The 8,964-nt window shown below is 46.8% G+C and overlaps 1 protein-coding gene across 2 annotated transcripts; it reads right to left on the bottom strand.

Annotated features, from left to right (window-relative positions):
* Positions 1-1,355: 1,355 nt before the first annotated feature.
* Positions 1,356-6,569, bottom strand: LOC102714377 (probable linoleate 9S-lipoxygenase 5). 2 transcript variants are annotated; one of them, XM_040524276.1, is made up of 9 exons: positions 6,315-6,569; positions 5,990-6,175; positions 5,619-5,902; positions 4,954-5,545; positions 4,773-4,858; positions 4,563-4,637; positions 3,918-4,225; positions 3,044-3,307; positions 1,356-2,388 (listed from the first exon to the last, which is right to left on the bottom strand). In XM_040524276.1, the coding sequence occupies exons 2-9, from the start codon at positions 6,159-6,161 to the stop codon at positions 1,623-1,625; spliced, it is 2,547 nt and encodes an 848-aa protein (XP_040380210.1). In that variant the 5' UTR covers positions 6,162-6,175; positions 6,315-6,569; the 3' UTR covers positions 1,356-1,622. The 2 variants fall into 2 exon arrangements, with proteins under 2 accessions (XP_040380210.1, XP_040380211.1); XM_040524277.1 differs by having other exon boundaries at positions 5,990-6,569.
* Positions 6,570-8,964: the final 2,395 nt, after the last annotated feature.

Raw genomic sequence — 8,964 nt, 5'->3', positions numbered from 1 at the left:
GCTAGTATTTTCAAATATGACAGAAATGCCCATGAAAGGAAGCCTAACCCAACGTATCTCTCCTCTCTGAATAGATCGAGACTTGTCCATCTCCTCCACCGGCGAGTGCGTGCTGCGGCTTCGGCAACGGCGGCGAGTCCGTGCTGCGGCTCCAGCGACAGCGGGCTGTGGCTCCGGCAACAGCCCCGAGTCCGTGCTGCTGCTCCGGCGACGGCGGCTGGCGGCCCCCCTCCTCTCTCCTCACGATGCGGCGGATCGAGAGCAGCGGCGTGGGCGGCAATCCCTTCTGCCCCGAGGCGGCGACGGCGGCGGCGGCTGATGCTGCAGCTTCCGGTGATGGCGGCTGGCGGTCCCCCTCCTCTCTCCTCACGCAGCGACGGATCGGGAGCAGCGGCGAGGGCGGCACTCCCTTCTGCCGTGAGGCGGCGGCGGTCCTCTCTCCCATTGCTGTGGCGAGCACGCTCCAGTCGAGCTCGAGGGCAGCGCCCCTATCGGCCCTGAGGGCGGTAGCGGTGGCGGCTGCTGCTCTAGAAAAGGTGACGGTTGCTGTCGCCGGTGGTCCCCCTCCTCTATCCTATTGTTGCGCCGGCGACGTTTTAGGCTTGACAGCAGCGGGGGGAGGGCAGCGTTGAGGACGGCGTGGCGGCAGCGGTGGTGTTCGATCCAGAGAAGTCGACGATCCCTTCATTTGCGGGTGGCGGTGGTGGCCGCTCCAGATCCTACTGTTGTCTTCCTATTTTTTGTGTCATTAGGTTGTACTGATGCTTTCGATATATTTTGATGCATGCTGCTTATGCTCCTGGTATTTTTGAATGGATACTAGTACCAGTGTATGCTTATACTAGTAGTTATGCTCCTGATATTTTTGAATGGATGCTAGTACCAGTGTAAACTATTTTTTAAGTGGAATTCTTGGTACAATGCTCCTGACATTTTTTTTCCTAATTTATGTTAATTTTTATTGCACTAGTTATTATTTAGCCTAATTATTTTTAAGTAATTATTTAGTCTTAGTCACATGAATTTTCTATCAATTTGTTTCTCTCTTTTACGTTGCTGTCAAACTGCACATTTCATCATTCCAGCAGCAAGGGCATTATGGACAATTTTAATCAAACCAACCAATGAATTGAATGGGGAGTAACGGTTGGGGTATGGAAGAGATGCCAGCCAAAACTCAAGGACAGAGAGAGGAGGTGGTAAAATTGAGGTGTATGAAAGGGATAGAGTCAGCTTTTAGAGGCACACAAGGAATTTTTTCAAGTTAAAATGGCCCATCTTTATGGGAAGTATAGATTATCTAGAGTTTAAAAGAAAAGGTTATATAAGAAAACTTAAAAATAAATCAACTCGATCCGTACAAATACACGGGTCACAACCAAACAACCACTCAACTTTACATATATAGAAACTACAAATCAATATGTAACACGTATTCGATCAATTTTCCATCACACTTTGCACATCAGGAACAACAAAAACACCAAACCAAACCAAACCAAAAGAAAAGAAAAAGAAGAGCTTAATTTACATTTTGCATGCACACACAGTCAGAGCGTGGGAAAAATCAAATAAAAGGATATATATATATATATATGGAAAATTAATTAATAAAAGGATGATCAAATGGAGACGCTGTTGGGTATCCCTTTGCCGGTGATCCCCTTGTCGTGTCCGTCGACGTCCGGGTAGAGCAGCGTGTACGGCACGGTGGCGGGGCCCCTCCGGTTCTTCAGTAGCGGGTCCCTGTTCCTCTCCTCCACCTTCTTCTCCACCTGCCGGAGCTCGTGGCGGAACCGGTCCAGCAGCAGCAGCACCTCGCCCTCGTCCGTCCACTTCGACGTGGCGCGCTGCCCGAGGTACACCTCGTCGGAGGTGTGGTTGGAGAGCACCTCGATGAGCGCCAGCCCCAGCGTGGCGGTGAACCGGTCGGTCACCGCCTCCAGGAAGAACCGCTCCGGGTCGGCCTCCAGCTGCGCCATCTCCGGCGACCCCGGGAGCGGCACGAACCGCCGGCACCGCGTGGGGCGGTTGGGCGGGAACCCCGCGTAGCCGTACTGGCCGAAGTTGACGGCGGCGTGCAGCGCGGAGGCGACCCAGATGAGCGTCGTCAGCGACTCGGCGAGGTGGCCGACGGTGTCGAGCTCCAGCCAGCAGGCGGCATCGCCGCGCCGGTCGCCGTGGCCCACGTGGCGGACGTCGTCCCACCACGCCTGGAGCTCCGCGTCGCCGGCCACCGCCCCGTCGGTGTGGTAGAAGTGGCTGCAGTAGCTGCGCACCCACCCTTCGATGGCGAGCCACACGTCCAAGCCGTCGACGGCGTACGGGTAGTCCTGGATGTGCAGGGACACGCCGCCGCGCGCCCTCTCGTCCTTGGACGCCATTCCCCTGGTTAATTTATGAATAGTCAACACACTTATAGATTTGTTTTTTTTTCTTGTCTGTTCTCTTCTTGATAAGTTAAACAGTTCATTTTTCCTCCCGAAAGTTTATACTCCCTCCAATTATTTTATTTAACATTGTTGACTTTGAACATTCATAATATGACATAAATAAAATCATACAAATTTTTATTATTGATTTTTAAGGTGCACCAAGTTAATGAGTCGTCCATCGTGCATATATCCAACGGCTGATAATAATTAGTCTTTCCTCACATGTGGCAACAGTCGTTTATTATCATTTAACATCCTTGTTTTTTTTCTTTTGTTTATGCTTGTTAGCAGAATTTAAATTTTTAACCTTAAATTTAAAGTTTATTTTGAACTTTTTATTATAGTTTATTTTCCGGCATTTGTTTTTAAATCACTACAAACACATATATAAAAGTTTTATTTTATAAATTATTTTTCGTTTGCAACATGTTGCTACATGATGTTAACATGTGCTCCTACACTATAGTTGCTAAAAAAAATCATTTTGTAGATTAAAAAGTCATAAATCTTACTAACTACTATCTCATTCAGGAACTGCAGTAAGGGATTTTCGACTATACACTGGCAATTCAGGAGCTAATTAAGATGATGGCTGCATTTCGTTGTACCTCTTGATGAGATCATTCGGCAGGGATTGGTCAGTGAACCTCCAGTTGGCGTAGATATCCGAAGACATCTGCATGGCGTACTTCCCCGGGTACATGGTCCTCTCCAGGAGGCCTCCGGCGCTGAGCAGGATGCTCCTGGCCAGGGTGTTGATCTGCATGTTGTCCTTGAAGTGCGGCTCCAGGAGCTTGTGGATCGGGTGCATCGCGCTCAGCTGCCTCCTCGCCGCGATGATGAACGGCTCCACGGTCGCGTGCGTCAACAGCCTGCTTGTTGATGGATGGATCAAAGATGGTGTGTGTGTATTGATAAAATCAAGACATCTTGTTTCAGAACAAGAATTTTATGTCAGCATATCATGTTAGAATTCAGAGAAATGCCTTGTTTCAGAAATGCATGCCAGAATTCAGAGAAATGATTTGGTTCAGAACAAGAAGAAGTTCATGTCAGAATTCAGAGAAATGCCTTGTTTCAGAACAAGAAGATTTTGATGCCAGAATTCAGAGAAATGCCTTGTTTCAGATAAAGAAGAATTTCATGCCAGAATTCAGAGAAATGCCTTGTTTCAGAACAAGAAGTTCATGTCAGAATTCAGAGAAATGCCTTGTTTCAGAACAAGAACTTGGTGAGAGCATTCAGAGTTTCAGGAACAAGATGCTCCTTGGACTGAACATTGCCCAAAAAAACAAAAACTTGATCAGAAAGGGCTGTTTTGACTGGAATGCTAAAATATTTCATAAAATGATTCAAAACAGAAACAACCAAATAGTTGATGACAGCATCATTGCAACCGAAATGTTAAAGGTATGGTAGCAAGGTGCAAAAACATTTCATCACTACCGCTGCAGGCTGCAGCACTGAATGATCGCTACTCACCAGTGGCTAATGAGCTGATGGTACCCTGAATCGTTGACCGAGACATGCGTCTTGGCGAGCAGCCACAGATGCGCCTCAGTCCCCCGGCTCGCAGGGACGAAGACCCTGCTGATATCCTCGCCGCCGGCGGTGGCGCCGTCGCCGGGCAGGCTCAGCTCGATCGCGACGGGCTTGAGGGCGCCGTCGTTCTTGAGGAAGAGCAGCGTGCGCGACGCGTAGATGCACACCCCCAGCGTGTTTATGCGCCGAAGGTACGGCATCAGGTAGTCATGGTGGTCCAGGATATACATCCGTTTCTCATGCACCGCCTGCAAATTTTGATCGAACAGTGCAACAACATAGCATTCCCTCCGGTATTCAATATACAGCACCGTTAACTTTTAGACATATTTTATTTAATTTTCTATAAATATGTAAAAATATAAGTCGCACGTGCATAAATTACATTTAATAATAAACAAGACGATATTGATTGAAGAACAAATTTATCATCCTTAGGAGGTACCACTGTTTTTTTTTGTAAAATTTCGTATCTCTTAATATATCTTAGATATTGAAGGTACCAAAATTTAAATAGAAAATAGTGGTACCTAATGATACATTCTCAGAAAATGCTCTTGATCAAATGTACATGAAACCACACACCTGTTCGATGGTCAGACCTTCAAGCTGGCTCTTGATATGCTCCGGGGTTATCGTGCTATTCTTGAGTGGAAACGCCTTGCAAATTCAAGAACTGGCCATGGTTAGCTTCCATCCGTCATCACATCGATCATCAAACCAGTGAACAAATTAACTTCGATTCATGGAAGCATGGATAGCTAGCTAGCTGCTGCTGTGAGTAGCTCAGTTTACCTCCAGCCGCTTGATCACCACCGGGTTGAGCCCTGCCAGCATCTCCCTCGCGAACTCCTCGTCGCTCCTCCACGCATCCTTGTCATCTGCAAGAACAGCTCGAGAGCTGGAGGATCAGTTGGATCGATCGAATCCAAGAAGCTGTGCGCCATGGCGAATTGGCGATGGCGTGCGTGCGTACGCTGGATGACTTGAGGGATGGGGAACTTGACGGGGGTGTCCTTGACCATCTTGGCCACCTGCTTGTACGTCTTGTGCGACGGCACGGCGGACTTGAGCTCGTCCATGACCCTGCCGTCCGCCGCCGGCTGCGGCGGCTTGCTGTAGAGGTCGCCGCGGAGCTGGTCGAGCGACTTGAAGTTGACGACGTCGCCGTGGAAGATGGCGCGCGCCTCCGGGACGACGAAGTGGGTCACCGCCTGCACGCCCATGGCGAGCACCTCGGCGAGCTTCCCGGGGCTGAACCGCTCGTCCGGCGGGATGTAGTAGTCGAGGTTGATCAGCTTGTGCCTCCGCGTCTCCGTCACGCCGTCGGCCTTGCTGAGGGGGCGGCCGGTGCGGCACCGGCGAGGGTAGGGGTGGGCCATGGTGCCGCCCAGCACGGGCCGCACGTGGTCGTCGTCCTTCTCCGGGTTGCCGAGGTCGTTGTAGTAGTCGAAGTCGTAGACGCGCTCCCACTCCTTCCTCTCCCCTCGCCCGTCCCCTCTCAGCTTCCTCAGCTCCTCCTCCCGCAGCAGCCGCAGCGCCTCCGGCGTCTTCCCCGGCAGGTAGCTCTGCACACCCAAAAATCTCAATGTCGCTGCACACACCAGCCACGAGCAAGGGAGGAGAAGAATGGTGGGTGACCGTGTTGATGAAGAAGAGGCGGTCGGAGCTGGTCTTCTTGGAGGGGTACACCCAGGAGTTGCAGTCGAAGTGGACGCTCCGGTCCTCGGCGAGGTCGAGGCGGACGTGGCGGAGGAAGAACTGGTCGCTCCGGTTGCCGTTCTTCACCGCGACGGCGCCCGGCGTGCCGAAGTCGGCGTCGACGAGGAACGTCACCTGGTACGTCGTCGTGCTCGCCTTCCCGTGCTTCGACTTCTTGCCGCCCCTCAGCGCCGCCTCCGCGCTCAGCCTCCCCTTCCTCGTCTCTGCACGCACGCCGCGGCCATCCCCCCCGAGTCAGTCAAGAAAACCACCACAGCGAGCGCCGCCGCCGCCGCGCCACCGCCACTCACCGTGATCGACCTGGGTGCCGCTGAACAGGCGGAGCGTGGTGGACCTGCCGGGCGCCGACAGCCCGAAGTGGTTGGCGACCACCACCGTGCCATTGATGACGACGTTCCCCGCCTGCGCCGGCGTCGTCGCCGCGCTCCGGTCCCACAGCTTCGGGCAGAAGGGCATTTGCATCGATCAGCACAGCACTACAGACAGCAGCCAAAAAGAAAAAATCTCACTGGCTAATTAACAGCCAGAATTAATCAGATTGTGCTGATTTGCTGATGGATCCTCCTGATGCAAACAAGGGATTAAGAGCCCATGGAGATTGGAGACTATATATACCACTACATCATCACTGTGAGGATTCTTGGAGTGTGTGCAGGAGCAATCCAGGGAGGTCAGGGCAGGGCATCACCATTGGAATGTTGGAGAAGAAAGAGATTTTGAAGGGCAGAAAAAAGGGGAGGAACGAGAATGTGTGCCAGCCTTTGGTGTCACCCCTTGCATCTGATGCTGCTTACTTGGGAGGGAAGGACAGGATGGCAGACTAAAGCAGGTCAATTAAGTACACAAAAGGATCTTCTCATCTCATCTCAGCTCACCTCAGGCCTTACCTTTTAACACTGCAGATGCTACCTGCTGTTGCTGGTGCTGCTTTCATGTACTGTTCCGTCTCAATATAAGTGCATTTTTATCGCTATAAATACAGATTATTTGTATGAAGAAATAACTTATATGTCTCTTATTAGATAAAAAAATTATATAAACTGAGCGGTACATAAGATTAAAATAGATACATATTTGAATATGATGTGATTGGTTAGATACATATTACCACACAAATACACTATTCATAAGATAAACGAAAATTTATAGAAATAAACTTTATTACGAAACATAGATAGTAACTTTATATAATAGTACCATTCTAGCGGTCAGTGGCAATAGTTTCTTCGCGGCTTATTACGCTTGCGCCCCTACACGGAACGCGTATGGGTGTGTGGACCGTATTGAAGGATTCAGGTTGTGTCGAAGGCTGAAATGCATGGTAAGTTTGATCTGGCACCACAAATCAGCACTGCTTAAATTTCATCTGCTGTCAGTGGAACAGTTATGAGGCCTGAAAGTGATCAGTAGTGTTGTACCTTAGGATAAACGGCATGTTGGATTGGACATATGGTACTACCTTGCTTTAAGATGTGATAATTAAGCAAGCAGCACACAGCAGTGCAGCACATGCCCCGACTGGGAATGGTAAAAGAAAAACCAGTTCACTTCTGATTAAAGTCCGCTCCTGCAATCGAATGGTAATGGGTTAAAAACAGGTGAACCGATCGGGTTTTTTAACTATTGGTTTTTCAATGAATTGATTGTTTTTTTTAAATCAAACTGGTTTTTTAATCTATCCTACGTCAGCATTGCATTATAAATTTACCAGTTTACCATACAATAAGTTTTTTAATGTTATAGTCATATAATAATAATAAATATATTGTTTTATTTATACATATTTTACCAATTTGGGATGATTGTATATCAAAAATAATATAAATCAAGTATAATATTAATAAATAAAAAAGTGACGGTTCGGTCAATGACCTGATGTTTCGATCAGTTAACCAGCGAAGAGCATGCCAACCTCTGGTCCGGTTTTTTACCATAAATTGCAGGGTCATCCTTTTGGCATTTTTTCCGAACAAACCAAACGATATATTTGCAAACAAAACATAATTTGCATATAACAGTGTTATATATGTGTTTTTAGTGATTTAAAAGTAATTGCTTAAAAATAAACTATAATAAAAAAACCTCTAAAATCAACTCTAAATTTAGGAGTGAATATTTAAAATTTGGATTATAAGCATGAGCAGAAGCGAAAAAAATGAGGCTACATGTTACTATCTAAAACATCTTTTTCCGTAAGGAAGAAGGTGCAATCATTTTATGAGAAAATATGGCTAAACCCTACATTACAAAGTTAATTAGTGAAAACGGAGCAAAAGCCACGACTACAACGGCCACTGAACAAGCTAACCTAACAACTACGAACGCTGAAGCAAGAGAAACTTCCACAATACTATTTGGTTCAACAAAGGTGGTGTTTAGATTGAAAAAATTTTTAGGAGAAGTGTCACGTTAAATATTTGATCGGATGTCGGAAGGGGTTTTTGGCCACGAATGAAAAAAATGAATTTCACGGCTAGCCTAGAAACCGCGAGATGAATCTTTTGAGCCTAATTAATCCGTCATTAGAACATGTTGGTTACTGTAGCACTTATGGCTAATTATAGGTTAATTAGGCTTAGAAGATTCGTCTTAAGATTTCTTTCATAACTGTGTAATTAGTTTTTTTATTCATCTATGTTTAAATGTTTTATTTAGGTATCCAAAAATTCAATGTGATATTTTTAGAAAATTTTTTTGGAAAAGAGCACGTTTCCTCCCGATTCCTCTGACAGATCTGTAGCTTTATGTTGTGTTTCATCATGTCATGATTCATGAAGGATAAAACATATGGTAGCTCACATACTTGAGTAGTACTGTATAGCTATGCACGTCGGTTCTGAGGTACAGGCAGAATCTGAAATTGGTTTTGTAATTAGACTATGTTTAATACTTTAAATGTGTGTTTAAAGTTTTGATGTGATGTTTTTACAAATTTTTTTGCAAACTAAACAATGACTAAGAAACAAGGTTAGGAATAATTGACCCCAAGAAGAAAAACTGTACTGGAACATAGCCCCCGGCCTCATGTATGTGAGACGGAGACGGGGGAATATTTGGAAACGCAGGCGAGAAAATACAAAACTGAAGAAAGCCACGTATTGTTGTGTGGATATGACATTGTTTTGGAGGATAGTTTTGTATTAGTATGACATAATATGCGTATCTACGGATTTAACATGGGGACGGTAGGGCTCGTGAGAGTTCACCTAAATTTTATTTCAAAGGTCAATGCAAAGGGTGGCTAAAATTCTATTGTAATTTAATC

This window comes from Oryza brachyantha, chromosome 5 (genome assembly GCF_000231095.2).
Source record: "Oryza brachyantha chromosome 5, ObraRS2, whole genome shotgun sequence".
Lineage (NCBI taxonomy): Eukaryota > Viridiplantae > Streptophyta > Magnoliopsida > Poales > Poaceae > Oryza > Oryza brachyantha.
This window is presented reverse-complemented; position numbering and strand designations above follow the sequence as displayed.

Bases quoted from the DNA above. Each gene is read 5' to 3' on its own strand.
- LOC102714377 (XM_040524277.1), bottom strand. From the start codon at position 6,161: ATGCAAATGCCCTTCTGCCCGAAGCTGTGGGACCGGAGCGCGGCGACG. The intron at 4,859-4,953 runs GTACGCACGCAC...CTGTTCTTGCAG, and splicing joins CATCCCTCAAGTCATCCAGC to ATGACAAGGATGCGTGGAGG. The intron at 3,308-3,917 runs GTGAGTAGCGAT...ATCAACAAGCAG, and splicing joins CATCAGCTCATTAGCCACTG to GCTGTTGACGCACGCGACCG.